Below are 20,641 nucleotides of genomic sequence, written 5' to 3'. Positions count from 1 at the left end.
TCAGAAAACTCGGTGATTAAGCTCTGGAGTATACCGGGCCAGCCAAGCTCTTCCTGCAGCAGATGTTCACTGGGGTTCTCCTTTCATGATGTATAGTGAAGCCACAGCTCTCCCGCAAACTCTCCCATCAGTGCTTCATTTGTAGAGAAAGAACCCCCGTAATTTATGTATGGGACATCAAATGCCCTTGTGTGAAAAAGTCACCTTACGCTCAAACCTTTGATAGCGGTAATGCTGCTCAGGTGGAGTGACTAACATGTCTTGCGGTTAATGACCAGTGTCTAAAAGTGCTATGGAGGCAGGATGAACTGAGTTAACATGTTGGTGGGTTTTCAGGTTCTGCGTTTAGGTCTAGATTTTGTTAAGGTAATTTAAACCATTACATTGCTTGTTCTTTAGGATCTATGGAGCGATTTATCCAGATCGTGACTGATGGCCACTAGGCAAATGCTCCAGCGGTAGATATGGTACAATGTACTGTGCCGCCAGTGGCTGCATGTGCCCAGCCCTACCATGGATAAGAATGTAACACATGGCCTTCATATCCATCTGTCAGCCACACTTACATCACTTGGTGGCCGCCAGCCTAAAAGTGCCAAGGTTGTTTCGTAATTTGTTCACAGCAAAGCAGACTGATGTCACGATCGCTTGCTGCTGTTCCAAGGAAATGAATCGTGAAGAATAACTTCACCAGATTCCAAATGAGGTATTCTGTGCCCAGCTTATTAACTCAGCTCTCAGATCTCTTCACAGGCAAGTGGCACAAAAGCAATCCTGGGGGGGCAGTCACTATGGAAATCACCATTACCGAGGCGAGTAGGCTACAAGCAACAAGGGAACCTGGAATCCCACAGCTGGCAACTAAAGAGACCCAGAACGGCTGATAGTCTGAAGAAATCCGGATAGCAAGTGAAGCTTATCTGGTAAATAGACGAGGCAATGCTGAGATGAGAAACTGTTAACATCTATCTGTTTATGGGTAACTGACGCCATAGCGGTTCAGTAAAGAGTTTGGTGCAACTCCAGCTCGTGACCAAGGTGCGATAGAGAACCTTAATATTTATCAACATTGTTTTTGTCTTCTGACAGTATCTGTACGTATGCTTAATTAAAAACAAAAAACAAAAAAAACAATCATGCGCAAAGCAATTAGCTGGCCTGGTGTCTGAGCAACCAAAGGGAGAGTGTAACGGTGAAAGTATATATAATACCATACTTAATATATAATGACTAACACCATTACACCAACCTGGGAAATTTCAACTACAAATGTACCTGATATACAATCAAAAATGTATGCTACCTAAAAATACCTACAGAAGGTTTTTTATTTTCATAGGATATAGATTGCATTTCTTACTAATATCTATTGCAGACTTATTAGGATTTGACATCCCAATTGGTCGGAAGGAGTTTTCTCTAACTCTTTTTGATTTGGCCTCTCTTGTTCCTATGTGCTAATATTTATTTCATTTTCTTTTGTGTATTCACTTTGTGACTCAATTTAGTATATTTACCACCAGTTGGGAAAAGGTTCTGTTAAACCTGGTATATACCTTTTGTGGTTAACCCTAGTTTTGGAATAACTACATTTTTGAGATTTTTCTGAGCAGCAAGCAACTGTATTCCCCTAGGGTGCTGCTGCTTTTCTTAAATATATATATTTGCATATAATATACAGAAATGTATCTTATCATCGTTGCCCTATTGTACAGCATTGCAGAATATGATGGCACTATATAAAACAATAAATAATAAGTATGTACCCACATTGTTGGATTATTTGTGGTCTCCCATTACATTTTGATTAGGCAGGTTAATGGGGTAGCGATTTACAATGACCTTCTATACCTGAGATATCTTTCAATCGTTTAATGCTTCATAAAACTGTTCTTATAAGGTAGCGTTAACCATGTGGGATGGTATTATTTAAAAACAAAAAACAGGCAGACAAATTAAGTGTTTACATTTGTCTTTCCAACTTTCAAACAGAAAGTGACACTTTTTAACTAATTGTAGCATTATAAACATTGGAGGCTCTGGGTAAAGTGCTGCTTCCCTGATTCTCCAGGTCATAATCCTTGTTCTCTGGAGAAGCAGAGCAGTGTTTAGCCACACCCACTGCCACCCAATTCTCCTCCCACTCCCAACCTATTGTTCTCTGGAGGTAGCCCCTCCCATATCTAGGCCCATCCCCTCGAGTATGCTGTAATCTGATGTCATTCCTCTTACTGTTTATAGCTAAAATGTGAACTTTTTATTTGACATTTTCCCTCATTCATATTTTTTTGGGGGAACAATTGCCATGTGACACAAACACAGGCACTGGTAGGTTACAATAGAAACCAATTTCTCTCTTCTGCATTTGTAAAACTTCCGAGGAAAGAATGAACCAGGTCTGCTAATTTTTTATTTACTTGACACTCTAAAGTTGGCTTGTCCAGGTTGAACATCATCTTTAAGATGTGCTAAGAATATAATATACACAAAGAGGTATTAAACATTTTATGTTCATATTGAAGAAACCTTTTTTTTTTTATTGAAGTCAGTGGTGGGAAAAAGTGCTGGTTAGACCACAATGGGTCGCCCCAAATCATCTTCTGGTGCCACATTCCCCCTTAGGAATATGGAAGAAGTCTATTTTCCAGATGCAGACACAACTTCCAGAAACGTATCTGTTGTATGCTTAGTTGTCTCTGATGCCTCTCTTCCAGGGGACCGGAGGTTCTCCCAGATGCTACTCTACCGGATAGCTCCTCGGTGGTTCCCCTCTGTCACCCTAGGTTTACAGGAAACGTCTCATCGCAGGACCATCGATGGTCGCTCAGGGAAAGCAGCTTGTGTCTTCAAGCGTTCATGCTGTTTTATCATAATTGTGAGTTGGATGTTAACATGCACTTTAATGTATGCAAAAAAACACTCATTTAGCATTGTGCAGGTTAACCGTGGTGGCCCTTTATTTGTTAAAAGATATATCTGCTGCAGAGAGACCAGACTAGGGCTCCTTCCCCAACCCTCAAATCTTGACATTACTACTCTTCAGGGTTATTCCACTTGAGAGCGTCAGAGCCCCTCAGCAGGACTGAAGATACAGTTTCTATAGCGCTCTGACAAGTGGCAGATTTTAAATCGGCACAAACAACATTTCTAGGTTCTAGAAATTTAGAGCATTTCAGCTTACCGACTTCATTACGTGTCATGGAGGGCCAGCCCAGCAGTAAACCTCTCTTCCAAGAAGGTTTAAGGTGATTGTAGTGTTTATGGTTGTTTGTGGTGTCCTGTCAGCCCCATTTATGTGATTTGTGTTAAAGTCTATGAGCATTTGGACCTTTTTAATCATTTCCAGAAACCTTAAATAATTCAAGTGTGAGGACTGCCTGTACAAATAAACAATGTAAGTGTTTATTTCTCTTAAATTCTGAAGTGAAATATTTATATCCTCGCTTGCTCTCTGGAATGTCTCTCGGAATGCAGGCAGCACATTATGACCGCTTGCAGAAGAACATTTTTTATGTGTCCCTCGGATTGTGGAGTACTTAAGGCTCAGATGTTTATTGTAGGTGAAGTGAGGTGGAGGGGGGGCTAGCTAATTCTGATTCACATCAAAACCAGTTGTGATAATCCGGCCAAGGCCTTCTATAAGGTGTCACACCTTATGTTTGCATTTCTGTCAAGGTAATAAAAGCCAATATTAATTAAATCCTTTCACTTTTTTTATGTGCCAATTCATTGTACAAGTGAGGGATGACAAGAGGTGAGAAATTGCTTTCTGAACCTGAAGATGGCCCTGGAGGTTAACCATTATAATAAAAGAAGAGAGCCATCCATTCATGGTAGACCACTGCCAGATGCTGCAAAAGGCATTCAAGGGTTAAACAATTCATTGCAGACACCCCATGCATTAATTACACAGTGTGACACCTACAACATTTACAGGTGGACCTGTCATCGGGTCATCAGGATGATGCTTAAAGCAAAGCATGTGTGTGTATATATATGTGTGTGTGTATATAATATATATAATCTTTGCTAAACGACCACAGGGAAGACTGTGTTTGCACCCACTGTACTCTATTCTGTCACGCAATGTTGCGCATGCATAGTGTGCCATGATAGAGAAGAGGGTACAGGGCGTGTGAGAGGCCAAAAATCCGAGAAGTGCCTTATTTCTAACAATATAAAAAGGAGTTCATTTTTTGATGAAGTTTTCACAAGGCACAGTTCTAGGTCCTTTTGCTATTTAAGGCATAATTTCTGGTTTTGGAGATGACCGCAAACTGTGTAGGGTTAAAGATTCAGCTCACAAAGTATGCTTGTTGCACAATGATTTAAATGAATGGGAATCGTCAGAGATGTAGTTGATCAGATTCAATATTAATAAATGTAATGTGATGCGTTTGTGCAGTAAAAACTCATCGTTTGTGAGCTAAATGGTAGAAGATTGGGCCATTCGCCACTGGACAAAAGCTGTGGAGATACTCGTAGACTCAGTAACCATATGCAATATGAAGTTGCAGCTAGTAAGGCAAACATTTACCGGCATATATTCACAAGGGTAATGAGGTATGAGCTGAAAACGTGACTGAATGGATAAGATGACTGATTTTTACAGCTCCATATCAAACTGGGAAGAACATTCTTCATAGTAAGATCACTCCAGAGCTTCGTGTCTCTATCTATGGATGTGGTGACTGCAGGCACTATAGAGGATTAACCCCCCCACACACACCTTCGCATGGGTAATTGCAATTAAGGATATCTTGGGTAGGTTAAGATTAACTGACTTTTGTCATCCACACTAAGAAAGATGTAACTAGGTAAAAGTATTCAACAAAGATAAATAGAGCCAAAGGCTTAGATGTAACATAAGTAAGCTTTACTATACTTAGTAGTATAGAGTAGTAGAAAAGTGGAACAGCCTTTCAGCAGATGTGACAGAGGTTAACACAGTCGGATAAAAAGGTAACATTTCACCTATACATTGTGCTAGCAAAACAGCACTCTGTTTATTGGCGTCTTTTTATCAGTATGGTATATTTGTCTTAGCAGTTGACCACCATTCATCTATGAACACATTAAGCTTCCTTCAAACTCCTCTAAAACTCCTGATGGTGAAGCAAAAATAGCAAAAATCAAGAAATTAGCAGCATGAGTTTTATGACATTTACTGCCAGAAGGCTGTCATAAAATTAAAGTGCGAGTTTCTGATTTGCCTACCATTACCCACGACCCACGCCTAGCTGGAGATGCTATTTTTTCTGTGTTTGCTGTATAGTCAGCTTTTAGCTCTTCGGAGAGAAACTACGTGATCATCTTGTAGAACCAGCAAAATCTAGAAACTATTCCATTTTTAGATTATTAGATCAGAGTTGTTAGGCTTTATATCGTAATTTTTATGATCAAATATTCAACAATATCGCCCAAAGCAAGATTTTATAAAATTGTTAGAAGCCCAGGGCTAGTATTAGCACCAGGCAACCCAGACCTTCCTGGAGAAACAGGGCTGAATAGGTGGCAGCCCCTGACCTGCTCTTCTAGGGACAGATTGCCCTTTTATAACAGATCCAAGAGTAGCCTTGCCCATGTACAGCTGCCTGCGGGCCTGTGACGGGCCACCAGTCAGCTCCAACACTGGCTGGCTGAGAGTCCTAGAGTCCTAACAAGAAATCGCTAACATTAATTTCTAATCGAGTGATTTTCTGCCACTGATTGGCTGATTTAGATCGCACGTCTACTTTTCTTATTTTCTAAATAATGTCAGGTAGTTTTAGTAACTTGACGCTCGCCTATCACCTTAAGTGATTTCTGCAATAAGATCATTTATAATTTAAAGCCTCGCTGCCCCGGCAGGATCATTTATGGATAAAATGTATCAGAGCAGTGGCCGGAGTTACTGTACTTAATATATTTGCTTAGATGGATACATTTCATATAATAACATCTCATGCTCGTTTTCTCCTTTTAATCAATGTGATGATCTCTTGTATACCATTATATCAAAAACGTACTTATATCAAAATGAAAATAAACATTGTCTCTGTCTAATCTGTGATTTATACTTTATTCACAATTTTTATTCTTATTTTATATCCGTGTATTTTATTACAAATACATTAAAGAAGGCATACATTGTCTTATTATGGTCTAAATATTTTTATTGAAATACCTCCTTGGTGCTAGTTGATGAATATACTGACCTGTATTTTAATGTGGAAAAATATTGCTCCCACCTCTTGTAACACTTTGGAAGAAAATGTGTTTTAATATATTTAACAAAGTACAAGAGGGAAGTTTATTTCAAAGTAGGAAAATGCTTAGAACAAGAGGTCATAATCTAAAACTATAAGGTCAGGGGCTTAGATGTAATATAAGTCAAATTCTGTTTCTATGTGTTGCTACAATTATTATAAGGTGCTATTCTTAAGCACCTGATACTGGTAGGAACATGACCTTTGGAGAAACACAAAACTGGCTTTTTTATGGTCTTGGCCAATTATGTCTGCAAGAGGAGACCCCTGTGTCCCAGATAAGGAAATACAATTATCAGAGTTGTACACACTTTGGAAAGTAAGATTCAGAAACTGCTCTTGAGATCTGGACATTGTCAAATGCCTTACTGAAATCTAGATGGGTGATATAAACTGCCCCTCACTGGTCAAGCTACCCATTAAAAAATGGTATTTTAATAAGAATCCCCTATTGTAAACCCATTTAACAATCCTATCCTTTATCATGGTTTCCATTAATTTGCCAGCTACTGATGTAAGACTTACTGGTCTGTACTTGGTCTTTCCTGCTACCATTTTTTCTAAGATACATGAATTCTTTATCCTCGACTGGCCTTGTCTATTCCGAACTGAATCCAGGCAGGGAATTCTGTGGTAAGAGATCTTTTCAGTCCCATATAGCAGAGATAATTTCTCCCAGCTTGCTCCCAGCTAATTCAGCTACATGCAGTGAAAGAACATGGCCTTTGATGCATTATGGAAAAAAAACCCAATGGTAATTATACACAAATAATTCTAGATTGCATCAAAGGTAAATAAAGCACTTAGGCCAGTTGGGATTCATCCTTAAGTAATTGCCAGACCTTTATTATTAAGTATTCTTTTGTATTTTGAGATGCACTGGACATCTCTAGACTAGAAGGAAGATAATGTAATGTCACTACTTAAAAAAAAACAACAAAAAACAACACATTGCGAGCCCAGAAATGATTGGGGTTTAGATGCCTGACGTATGCTGGGGCCAAATTAAAATACATAGGTTTGGGGGGAAATAATTGTGCTTGGATAAAGAATTGCTGGAAATACAGAATGTAGAAAGTTTCCATGTGTGTGTCAGTCAGTGTGTATGCAGGAGGGAATGTCATGAATGCATGCGGTTTTGTGTCTATGTATATCAGTAGCAGAAGAAACAAAGCAATATGTCTGCTAAAATTATATATATATATATATATATATATATATATAATATATAAACATTTTCATATAATGTGCTAATATAAACATTTTACAAGAAGGCCCTTGGAACAGGACTGGGGTCTTCTACTTTATCTTGATCCACCATTGGAAACTGGTAGGAAGAGGACCCCTGGAAAACCAGAAATTCTATTCTATTTCTATAGTCAATTTTTTCTGCTAGAACTGAAGCCAAATGTGTGGCACTACAGCCCAATGTGTCCTAAATAAACAATTATTGGAAATGCACAATTTTTTCTGTAAAGGATTCAGATTTGGAAACCCGTCCAGGAGTTGACAGAAAAAAATGTATTGGAATACATTAAATACATGAAATATGTTTTTTCACTTCTGTCCAAACCAGTCCAGATTTTCAGTAAATAGTTTCAGAACAATTAAAGCAGAACCCCAGAGATTTATTAGTATCTATGAGCTGTGTTTGTGTGTGTGTGTGGGGGGGGTTATTTAATTATAGTTTCAATATTTTATAAGTTTTTGCTCAAGAAGAAAAAACATTTCCAAGATATTAATGCAGGTAATACTTTACCATGATGACATCTTTAGTACTGCAAGAGATAACAGTCACAAAAAAAGAACCCAATAAACAGAAGAAAATCTTCATAACGTATGTCGTCCTGCAATATATTTTCAATCCATTGCTCTAGATCAGTGGTTCCCAACCCGTGTATCCTCAGGACCCACACTTGTCTTTGGTCATTAAGTCGCGACCCAAAAATAATTTAATTTCCGAAACATATTTTATTCCATAAAACAACTTGTGCTGTATTCCACATGTATATATATATATATGCACTTTTTAAACAGTAAACAAACAAACGGATACATTGCACAATTAATAATGCAGTAATCACAGCGCTACTGAAGATTAATTGTGCAATAATCACTGCTCTAGTGGAATGAAAGGCAAAAACCCAATAAATAAAAAAAAAGTCACTGAAACATATGAGGTAGAACTAATGGGAAAACTGGGGATGCTTTTTGCTTTTGAGCAGCGTCTCAAAGTCTGGGCTGATGGTAGACAAAGCAACTCTGAGGTCATGTTCAATGTCCATTCTGTTTCTATGCTTTGTCTTTAGCTGAACCAGAGTTGAGAAGCCACTTTGATGGCATGGGTTGAGATGGAAGGATATTCAGCCATAACATTACACCAAAACTGTAAAAAAAATGTAGTATCTGATCGCATGAAAGCTCTACAAGCTCTCTCTCTTCGTTGCTTGGCAACATGACGCTTTCCAAATCAATTCCAAAGGGATTGCGTATCCAGCCGTCATCCCTGTGCTGCTCTGGGAAGTAGTCTTTAAAACGTTCCTGCAGCTTTGTGAGATGGGCTACTATAGTGTTCTTCAGTTCATTTCTGCCTGTGGAGTCCAGGTGTGTAAGCATTGGGGAACATATCAAATCTCTCTTTGGAAACATGACTTGTCCACAATGCCATTTTCTTTTTTGAAAGCCTTGATTTTTTTCAGTCTGCGCAAAAATATTGTGTCCCTTCCCTTGCATAGAGACATTTAAGGAGCTCAGCTGCTCAAACACATCTGCAAGATAAGCAACTTGTGCAAGCCACATGTCACTGAAGGCCGCGATTTCCGTTCTCGGTTCGTGTAAACGTGAGAGAACTTTGCCCCTGGAAAGCCAGCGCACCTCTGCATGATCAGTTGTGATTCCGACACACATATCCCATATCAGGCACACTGAACCCAAGTATGAATCCAAAGTACTGAAAATGTCCTCTGCAGTAGTAGTGGTGGGAAGCTCTCTACTGCAGATAAACTGCTCCTGAAAGTCTCCTTCCCACACATGCCTCACATAAACCAGGAAAATGGCATGGTTCACAACATCCGTGGATTCATCCAATTGTAATGAATAGTATTTGTTAGTGTTGATGCGAGCTGTGGTCTGTTGTTTTATGTCACCGGACATTTCTTGAATCCTCCTGGGTTTCGTGTCATTGGATAGTGGAATTGTCTTCAATTTATCTGCAGCAGATTGATCCAGGACCTCTCTGGCCATATCAATGGCGGCAGGTAAGATAAGGTCTTCTGCAATAGTGTGGGCTTTCTTGCATTTTGCAATACGATGAGCTACGTGGTGAGATGCTCGGAGTGCCTGCTCTTGCTTTGAACAAGAAGATGTTAGGCACTTTTGTGATGCCCTCATCTCTTGTAGCTTTCGTTTTGGCGGTAAAAAGGAATTTGGTGTGGTAACAGGGGCTGTGTCCTAGTGGGGGACAGGCAATAGGGACAGCAGAGCAGATAATATATATATATAATTAGTACACTAAAAAATATATACTTACCTCAGCTCTTTATTCAGCTCCCACTAGGAGCAGACAGCGACCAAGCAACTTGCTTTGCGGTCGGGGAGTAATACTAAAGTACATGCCGGACCGTGGTCCTGACAGCCTGCAGCTCTCGAATTGCCGCTAGAATGTGTAAGGCAGCCCCAGGAAAGTGAAATTTTCCCGGTATGCCTCCAGTCCGTCCCTGACCCACTGAAGACAGGGTCGCGACCCACCTTTGGGTCGGGACCCGTGAGTTGAGAACCACAAGTCTAGATGGAATCAGAATGTAAAACTGGAGCCATGCTCCATGAGAGAGCTTTTGAAAAATGGTTCCCTCTTCTACAATAACCTAGGCTCAAAAATGTGGTCTCTTCAAACTTTCTCTTACTTTGAAATGATCTCTCTGTCATACAGAAAATAAGTTATCGCTCAAATATTGTCTTAAGGGTCTTACAAATTAAGGTTAAATCATGTGCTGTATTTACCTTCTACACTAACCCCTTAGCCTAATTACAGTGCCCCTCCACGCTGCCTTCCTTACTGCTGAACCAAGAAAAAAGAAGGGTTCCTTCCTACAAACCAGCCAGGAAGTCCACAGTCTCCAAGTCTTCAGTGTTTACTCACACCAAGTATATGCAGACAAAAGCTCCAGGCAGTGGGGTATTTACTAGACTTGCGCATTCGTCTTCGGGCGAACATGAAAACGAACACGAAAAGTGTGTTTTCGTGTTCGTTCTGAAGACACGCCGAAGAGAAGACAGCGGCGGTAAAACCAACAGAGTCGCTCGTACAGACTTTTAAAACCCCAATGCTGCAACTTACCCTGCAGATCCCACTGGTCTCCCTGTTCTATCAGTTAAATGTCCTTACGAGCGGCTTTATTGGTCGTTCGTACGGACGTTTAACTGATAGAACAGGGAGACCAATGGCATCTGCCGGACAAGTTACGGCACCAGGAGTTTAACAGTCTGTACGAGCGACCCTATTGGTCGCCAGCAGGGTGCTCGTCTGCTGCCGACCAATAGAGTTGCTCATACGGACATTTAAACTCCTGGCGCCAGAGCTGCTGCGGTACGCGTTAACCCCGTATTAACCCCTAAACCGGAAAAAAACGAACACGAAGAATGTCCACGAATATTCGCCCGAGGAGAAGACAGGAACAGGCGAATATTCGCTGAATACGAAGATTTTTTTCCCCCGGAGACGAGCACGAAGACGAACACCAAGAGCCCCCTGGTGCCCAAGTCTAGTATTTACCTTCGGTGCCGCCTGAGACGAGATCCAGGGCAGTGCCCCCAAACGCCCTCTCCACAGTCGCCATTCTGAATGCAGTTCCAAAAGAGGGGGTATTCAAATGGATCCTGTGACGCCACCCATTGGCTGGAACACTTGCAGGAGGCGTTCGATGGGCATTTGGGGTGGCATTTTTGGCCACCCCTGAAATGTGCCACCCAAGGCAGTTGCCTTGTCTGCCTTGCAGCAGATACAGCACTGGCTCCAGGTTCTCTGTCACCACTTCAACGCCTTTAAGAAAAAAGGAAGAGAGTATGAAGTGTGTGAATGTGTACGTGTGTGTTAGTGAGTATGAATAAGTGTGTACACATATGTGTGCCAGAGTGTATGTTGAGGGGGGGGAATCCACAGAAAAGTGGTTTGGGGCAATGATGGCACAGACTAGTTGGAGGGCTCGGGGCAATTTTTCCACCAGGGCCCTGTAGTTTCTACTTACGCCCCCTGTATCCAGCCGTTGGCAAGACTTATGTCATCTTCACCCACTCCAAATTTAAAGAAAAAAAAATGATATAAAAAATGGAGGCATCCAAAAGGCATAAGAAAATGTCATGCTGCTAATTTTATTGTTGTTAGGAGTGCAACCAAATTAACATGGTAGCTAAAAATAGGGAACTGACAGTGCTAAGAGGCTCTAAGCGTTTTAAAACCACATATTTATGCTTATGGATTTCTAAAGAGAACCTACATCAAGTAATTGTAACACCACCTTCTAGTGGAAATAATAACTACTAAGTGGAACCACATGGATTCCCTAATGGAGACAATATATATATATATATATATATATATATATATATATATATATTCAAAAATAACACAGATAATAATAGCCCATCCTTTTAATGCTCTGCTATAATATAACCTAGATTAATTCCTGAAACAAAATTGTAGGTCAACTAGAAAAGTTCTCTTATCTACTTCACATCATCAAGGGACAGTTAACCAAGAAGAATAATATTTAAGAAGTATAATATCTATCACACTACTTGTCACATCTACTTTTAGGACATGAACCCCTTTAGGGTTGCCTGAAGCGGTAGAGGCTAATTCAGCAAGTGAGTTTAACCATGCATGGGAAAGACATACAGCTAACCTGAATCTAAGACATGATCAAGGGCTGCTGTGAAATGGTATTTGCCCCTTCTTGATTTCTTTTGCATAACTGTCACACTTAACTGTTTCAAAAATAAGCCAAGTACACACAAAATGCAGTTTTTGAAACGTAATTGCCCCTTAGTTATTAAATCAACCAATTAACCAAATGTACTTGATTTTTAGGTTAAATTTCACTAGACACACCCAGGAATGATTACTACCAACCCTGTTGAAGCTAAACATTAATTAAACAGAATATGTCTTGAAAAGTGGAGTCGGCTAAAAAGGTCTCAAAAAGCAGCACATGATGCCGCAATCTAAAGAAATTCAAGAACAGATAGGAAGCAAAGTCATTGGCATCTATCAGTCTGGAAAGGGTTAAAAATCTATTTCTAAGGCTCTGAAACGGCAGTGAACCATGATGAGAGCCATTATCTACAAATGAAGAACACTTGGAACAGTGCCTTTCCCACGAGTGGTCAGACGACCAAAAGTCCTTCAAGAACGACGACGACTCACCCTGAAGGCCACAAAGGAACCCAAACTAACATATGACATGTGCAAAAATGGCATCCATGGGAGAGATGCAAGATGAAAACCACGGATGGCCAAAAAGAAAAGAAAAGGCTCATCTCACATTTGCCATAAAACATCTAGATAACACCAAAGACTTTTGGAATACTATTCTATGAACTCATGAGTCAAAAATTGTAATTTTTGGAAGACATGAGTCCCCATTAGATCTGGGGTAGAGCTAGCACAGCATTCCACAATAAGAACATCATACCGACAGTCAGACACGGGGTTGGTGGTGCGATGGTCTGGGGGTTTAGGATCTGATGCTTTAGGATCTGAGCAACTTGCCATAATTGATAGAACCACAAATTCCGTTCTCTGTTAGAAAAGCCTGTAAGAGAATGTCCGACCATCAGTTTGTGACCTAAAGCTCAAGGAAAGTTGGGTTATGCAGCGGGACAATGATCCGATTGGGATGCTGTGGCATTACTTTAAAAAGGCAGTTCATACTCAAAAACCGTCCCTCATTGGTGAATTAAAACAATTCTGCCAAGAAAAATGGGCCAAAATTTAGGTTTAGGGGCAATGACTTTTTTATATGGGTGATGTAGGTTTTTAAAATGATCATATTAAAATTAGTTGGATGATCTGTAACATTTATATGTGACAAATACGCAAAAATATCAGAAATCAAGATATATTTCAAGCAAATATTTTTGTACGTCAGTTGTCTTACCTAATTAAACAGCTGATGAACATAAACCTTGCACTGGTAAGAGAACTTTATAACCAGAGTTAAAATTCAGATTCTGCACAGCAGGCAGGTACCACCCAAAAGCGATTCAGATTACTTTAAGACCATATGACTTCAAGACTTCGTTCTCCTTTTGAAAAAAGAAAATATTAATAAAAGCACATAGAAATTGAATTATTTTTCGCCTGCAGATTCTGCTGGTAAAATACTTTATTCCATTTGTGAGAAAAAAAAATGTCCAGCACTGTGTCAAGGGCAAGAATAAGGTAAAAAAAATACAAATATTCATTATATTTTTTCAGCAGTTTCATGTTGCCAAGGACAGAATAGCAGGACCAGACAAACCTATTAAATTTGAACAATGAACCAGACGATGTCTGCTTTGGAATCAATGCCCTGTTTCCTCAATGTTTCCTCAATGTACCCGAGAACACATAGTGAAATGCTGAGTTGTCTGAACTTTTTGTTTGCAATTTGTGTGTGTGTGTAATTTTAAGTCCTATGCAAGCCTGTGCAATTTGGAGTAAAAGTAAAACATCTATGGCTCCAGTCCTCGATGGATGCAAGAGGTCCTGGAAATTTGTGGATTCTTGGCCGAAACCAAGTAATTAATGAATTGAATATTTCAGTGGGATGCCGCTACTAATGCTGGGACATCAAAAACATAGCATGTTTCTTGAGTACTGATGTTGTAAACCACCGTTCTAAAGCATGACGATGACCGGAATTCTATCTACTTATGATTTTACCTTCCCCATGGTGTTAATCTGTGATCTCCCTTTTAACCAGCAGCAGTTGAGCTACAGGGAGTCTGACCACCCAAAAGTGCAATTGGGTCCCTGTTATGTGCAGAGGGGCTGTTGCTGCCCTAGGTCTAGGCCAGAATACGTCGCTGATGATGATTGCAATAAATACTATTTTTAAATATCTAGAAAATTCTACAATGTGCTTATTCAAAGAGTCAGATTGTTGTGTATGACCCTCTGGGACCTGAGAAGTTATAAAGACTTAATGAGACCTAATACACAAAAATAAGTAAGTTGTACAAAATCACTAATATGTATGCTGCGTGTTTTGCGGAGCCTTCTTCTCTGACCTGTCTATTCACAACTGAATGCAGACAGGGAATTCTGCAGTGAGAGGTCGTTGTGTTCAGTCCCAGACACTAGAGGAGATTTTATAGATGTTAATATAGATCTCCAATATCAATTATGGTAAAAGCAAGGTTTTCGCACTGCATGGGACTGAGAGATAGTTGATTGCCCTTCTTCTCCCAGCCGTATGAACTGTGAACCAACAAAGAAAAAAAAAAGAAGAACCCATAATATTTTCTAAAGATTCCCGTATTCCAAACTCATTACGCTCATAGCATTCCGCTCCCGCCCAAGGAAAGGATAGGAATTATTTCCCCCCTATTATCAGAACGCTTTCCTTTCTTGACCAGTCATCTGCAAAATAGTAAAATAAAACAAATTACAGGCTTGTTATGTCTGTCAAAACTCTGAAACTGGCAATGCTCAGAGCGTCGTTTAAATGTATCTGCATCACTGCTTACATCCGTGCCATTAATAAATGATATGTACACTTTTATATAAACGTGTTCGGAGCAGATTCAAACCTTAGCAGATACATCAACAACGTTTTACATGAGCAGCCAAGCCACACATACCTTATCCCAGCAATCTAAAAAGGGAGAAACTGAATATATCACAGTATCAATTATCCGGGCTTTCCCCCTGCTTTAGAAATTCATTAGAGGAAAAATATGAAACATATTACTATTACTACTATTTTTTTTTAACGCCGATTCGATACGATCTCCTATTTTGTTTTAAACAAAACTCAAAATGTAAATGCATACTGCACATAATATCTTTTTGTTCTGCTGACGTGCCATATTTTTCTGTAAGCTAACCTATTGTTAGAGTCTAACGTTATCTAATTAAAGTAGAAACGTAGCCATAAAAATAATGTGTGTAATAATTTTTCACAACCGATTGTATAAATTTAATTTCTTGACACGTCACCTATTAAATTATGTCTCCTTCCTCCAGGCAGAAACCTACATCACTTCTTCACCCAAACCTTTCTTTATTGGGCAGTTTCTTTCGTTAATAATGACTGCCAAGACGTATCAAAATCTGACAAATGTTTATCTTATTTCTATTCATCTGTATCAGTCTTCTGTGCTCAGATTAGTAAAGGTCCTATCAGATGAGACTCCTTTGGTACTAAAGGTATTATATCTTTGAACTTGGTAAATTATTATCTCCTATGTGCTACATTCTCCTATTCAACCCGTTCATTCTAGTCCTCTCCACCCATGTGCCGTTATCTCCCTGATTTTATGGTTACTTTGTCTATTTCTACACACAACTTTTATTCATATTCTGTTCCTTCGGAGCTATTATATTTTCTTGTCTTCAATCACGGTTAAAGAGGATTTGTTATTGTTCTGAATACAGAATTGTATGGTACAGTGTACTTAATAGACCAATGAAATACCTATATTTATACAGGCCCAGACTGGCCACCTGGCACACCAGTGGGAATGCCCAGTGGGTCACTGGCCGATAAGGATGCTGCAATATGGGGCAGCTGGCTGGATATACCAGATTACACGCAGATTACACGCTGCATGGGTATAAAAACATAACGTGTATCAAGCTGGCGTCCTCACGTATGTAATTTGTTGGCTCCTGGCCTTAAAGTGCCACGGTTGCTTAATCATCCCAAATCCGGCCCTGTAAACATTCATTAAAATCCACCTTGAAGAAGGTGAGAAAGGAGAAGGAAGGAGATAATCTATATATCCAATCTATTGGTAGCTTTAAAAAATAATTTATATTAAAAAAAACTGTGCAGGTAACAATTATTCTTTAAGCAGAATGAACAATACAAAAGGAAAAGTGAGATCCACAATAAGGGATTTGAAAATGTATGGGTCAGGCATTAATTTCTGATTACAGAATGTTTGGCACAAAAGTTACTTCGTAAAAAGAGTACCTTTATACACATTGCAACGTTTCAATCCCAACATAGTGGGTCTTCTCCAGGGTTATCAATGGAAAACAGGAAATAAAACTACTGCAAATGACATCATCAGCATGTGGCCCATGTGTGTGTTCTATGTAACTAATATGTATGAAGAAAATTACTAATTAATAGCAAACATGAAATGTGCAGTCCCATTCTTTTAGTGTAAGTGTTGGCAAACAGTGTCCTTGGATTTTTATGTCCTAGTTATTTTACACTTGGCTACAATGACCTTTAGGTCCCAATGGTGCTGGAATAACCCATCAAGACATATTCTACAAGCATCTAAATGAATGAACTACATTTAAAATATGCTGCCGTGAACTCACAATATATAACGCTTAAATAAAACATCTCTCCTGTATGTGGAACTGTATCTGTATGAGCACATATTCACAATAATGATGTGATCCTCAACATCCTTGGCTGGCAGAAGTAGAATTTCGGTGTCTTCTTGTCATTCCCTGGAGATCCGTCACTCTGCATCTCCAGCAGAGGCATGTTTCTTAAATATCCTGACCCTACCTTGGGCAGCAGTGATTTATGATCCCCTGGCAGTGCCATTGGCCATTACACTTCGGTGTTATGCAGAGCTTGCTGAAGTTGAAATCACGAGGGAAGGATATATTCAAGGTGGACAACTTCAGAATTAGTATCTGTGAAGATTTGTACAAAAAAGTTACGAAATGACTCTCAGGGAATAAGCGAGTATGGCTTCAGTGCTTTCAAAATCTGCCGGCGTTCACATACCATTTAACCCTTTCTATGGATCTCTATAGCTCAGTAAAACTTTCCTAAGGTAATTAGGGCCAGAGGGACTTCTCCTGTAGTCCAACCTGGAAATGTTGTAATTAATTAAGATGCATGCTGAGTAATGTATAATAATAATGATATATCTATTGATATGGAGTAATGTGGAGTATATGGAGAATGTTGCTTGGCTCCATTCTCTTTGGATCCATCATTCATTATCTTTTAACATAGAGGATGCTGCTATGAAGAAAAAAGCAATTGCAGTCTATAGCGTTTACATAAATACTTTTACTTGAGTATTTGAGTCTCCTCTCCTATCAAGATGTGAATTGTCCGTCTTTTTTGTCCTGTTACTCACAGTTCTTTTACCCATTCCTCCAATGGATGCCAGGAACACGTCCTACATGCTCTCTATGCATGGATGAAAAGAGCTAATAAAGCAAATTCTGTTCTTTCCAGATAAAAAGGGGGGGGGGGGGACATGGTGCTATGTGTAACCCTGTTTTAGATCTTCGCTATGTCTTTACATCCTGCAAGTGTGCTAGGAAGGAAAATGTTTGTTTAGTTTGTCTCCAAACTAGAGTAGGCTTTGATTTATCCCTATTTGTTGGGTGCCTGATTTAAAGACCTTATATAGAATAAATCACAGTGAAACCATATCCGAATGGCAAAGTGTATACCTTGAAGATCGCAACGGGACCAACCTGTCACTATATATATGGGCTTATAGAGACAGAGAGAGATCATTTTATGAAGACTATATAAAGCAGTCTCCCTTAACCGCACACAGAACGTCTATCATTACATCGTAGCAGAGTCTTCAATATACTGAATAGCTTCAGTCAAGCGTTGTAGGTGTCAGGATTTTTACCTGTAAAAATTCTCACTCTCCTCTGTCACAAACTGACTGGGAGATTGTGTGACGTGAAATCTGATGGCTTTACCAGCAGACTGGAACAAGCATGATTAATCTCCAGCAGCTCGCTTTTTTTTGCTTCACCTTGTGAGTGAATGGAAATCTTTAACCCTTCAGACTGATTTCAAATACATTACATTTGCGTTAAAAGAAAATGCCATATGACCAGAGTTCATTCTGAGCTCGGTGGATCAGTGGGAAATATGCTGATTGCTAGATTGCTCGCTAGAAAGCTGCTTGTAAATATGTAAAATAGATTTAGGAATACTTCTTTTTGGAGCATCAATTGAAGAAATCCATCCTGCTCCTGTGTGGTTTTAATTGAAAGTGTTTAGTTGTCAGTTCAATAAATAATGAAAAAAAAGGATTATAGGGTAGAGGGGCAAAAAGATGGGCAAACAGGGCACATCTCTTCTGCTTTCCCATAATAAATAGCCTACTGCCTTCCTTACACCTCCAATATAATCATACCCACCCGAGAAATGTTCTAGATAAATTGAAATAGCAGAGTTTTAAATATTGATTAGATAGAATAAACCACAATAAATGATATTTAAATTGACAACATCCTAATAAGTTTGACCCTTAACTAAACTGATGTAAACCCAAACACCTTGAAGCATTTTCATCCGAAGTGACGCGAATTCAAACACACTGTCCATACTCAGCCGAACAAACACACTGTACTCTCAATTAATGTTTGTAAGATCATGTGGCATTCTGCCGGGCATATCCAGCTAGTGGACACACACTACAGAGACATGGTTGGATGATAGCTATGACTGGGAGGTTAACATACAGGGGTATAGTCTATTCAAGAAGGATCGGAAAAAACGAAAAGGGGGAGGAGTTTGCCTTTATGTAAAGTCCAGCCTAAAGGCCACACTGCGGGAGAATATATGTGAGGGAAATGATAATGTGGAGTTATTATGGGTAGAAATATATGGAAAGAAAAATAATAAAATACTGATCGGGGTTTGCTATAAGCCACCAAATATAATGGAAGCAGCAGAAGATCAATTATTAAAGCAAATAAACAAGGCAGCAAATCACAATGAGGTGGTTATTATGGGGGACTTTAACTATCCCGACATAAACTGGGAAACAGAGACCTGTGAATCTCATAAAGGAAACCGGTTTCTGACTATAAGTAAGGATAATTATCTGTCCCAAATGGTACAGGACCCGACCAGAGGGGGCGCCCTACTGGACTTAATATTAACCAACAGACCTGACAGAGTAACTAATGTGCAGGTCAGGGGGCATCTAGGAAATAGTGATCACAATATGATACATTATAACTTGTCCTTCAATAAGGGAAGTCTTAGAGGAGCCACAAGAACTATGAACTTTAGGAAGGCAAAGTTTGATCAACTAAGAGAAGCCCTTAACACTGTAAATTGGGAAAATGTCCTCAAAAACAAGAGTACAGACACTCAATGGGAGATTTTTAAGGATATCTTAAATTCTCACTGTGAAAGGTACATACCGTATGGGAATAAAAGAGTCAGGAACAAGAGAAAACCAATGTGGATAAATAAAAATGTAAAGGGGTAATAAATGGCAAAAAAAAGGCATTTAAGCTACTAAAACAGGAAGGCAGTGAGGAAGCACTAAAAAGCTATCGGGAAAAAAATAAAATATGTAAAAATCAGATAAAAGCAGCAAAAGTGGAGACAGAAAGACTCATTGCCAAAGAGAGTAAGACAAACCCCCAAATGTTCTTTAACTATATAAATAGTAAAAAGGTTAAAAATGAAAGCGTTGGCCCCTTAAAAAGTAATGAGGGAGAAGTTATAGACGGGGATCAGGAAAAAGCTAATCTATTAAATATATTCTTCTCTGCTGTATTCACAGAGGAAAATGAAATGCCAGGTAATATACAGCAGGATGAGATAACTGCCCCAGTACATGTCACCTGTCTAACCCAGGAAGAAGTGCAGTGCCGCCTAAAAAAAATCAAAATAGACAAATCACCAGGTCCAGATGGCATTCACCCCCGCGTTCTAAGGGAGTTAAGTAATGTAATAGACAGACCCCTATTTCTAATATTCAAGGACTCTATAGTGACAGGGTCTGTTCCCCAGGACTGGCGCATAGCAAATGTTGTGCCAATATTCAAAAAGGGGACAAAAAGTGACCCGGGGAATTATAGGCCTGTTAGTTTAACTTCTGTTGTGTGTAAACTGTTTGAGGGTTTCCTAAGAGATGCTATTTTGGAGTATCTCAATGAAAATAAGTGTATGACTCCATATCAGCATGGGTTTACAAGGGATCGGTCCTGTCAAACTATTTTGATTTTTCCAAAGCATTTGATACGGTGCCACATAAAAGGCTGGTACATAAAATGAGAATGCTTGGGCTGGGGGAGAATGTGTGTATGTGGGTAAGTAACTGGCTCAGTGATAGGAAACAGAGGGTGGTTATTAATGGTACATACTCTGAGTGGGTTACTGTTGCTAGTGGGGTACCACAGGGGTCAGTTTTGGGTCCTATTCTTTTTAATATATTTATTA

The 20,641-nt window shown here is 39.4% G+C and overlaps 1 protein-coding gene across 1 annotated transcript; it reads right to left on the bottom strand.

The window, feature by feature from the left end:
- Positions 1 to 8,540: 8,540 nt before the first annotated feature.
- Positions 8,541 to 9,638, bottom strand: LOC149300161 (protein ZBED8L-like). The gene has a single exon (XM_089485578.1). It carries the CDS (start codon positions 9,636 to 9,638, stop codon positions 8,541 to 8,543), a length of 1,098 nt encoding a protein of 365 aa, XP_089341704.1.
- Positions 9,639 to 20,641: the final 11,003 nt, after the last annotated feature.

This window comes from Sceloporus occidentalis, unplaced genomic scaffold, assembly GCF_023333645.1.
Source record: "Sceloporus occidentalis isolate IW3139 unplaced genomic scaffold, rSceOcc1.0.p SCAF_26, whole genome shotgun sequence".
In the NCBI taxonomy this organism is placed as follows: Eukaryota; Metazoa; Chordata; class Lepidosauria; order Squamata; family Phrynosomatidae; genus Sceloporus; species Sceloporus occidentalis.
The sequence above is the reverse complement of the archived record's forward strand: the minus strand, read 5'-3'. Positions and strand labels throughout refer to the sequence as shown.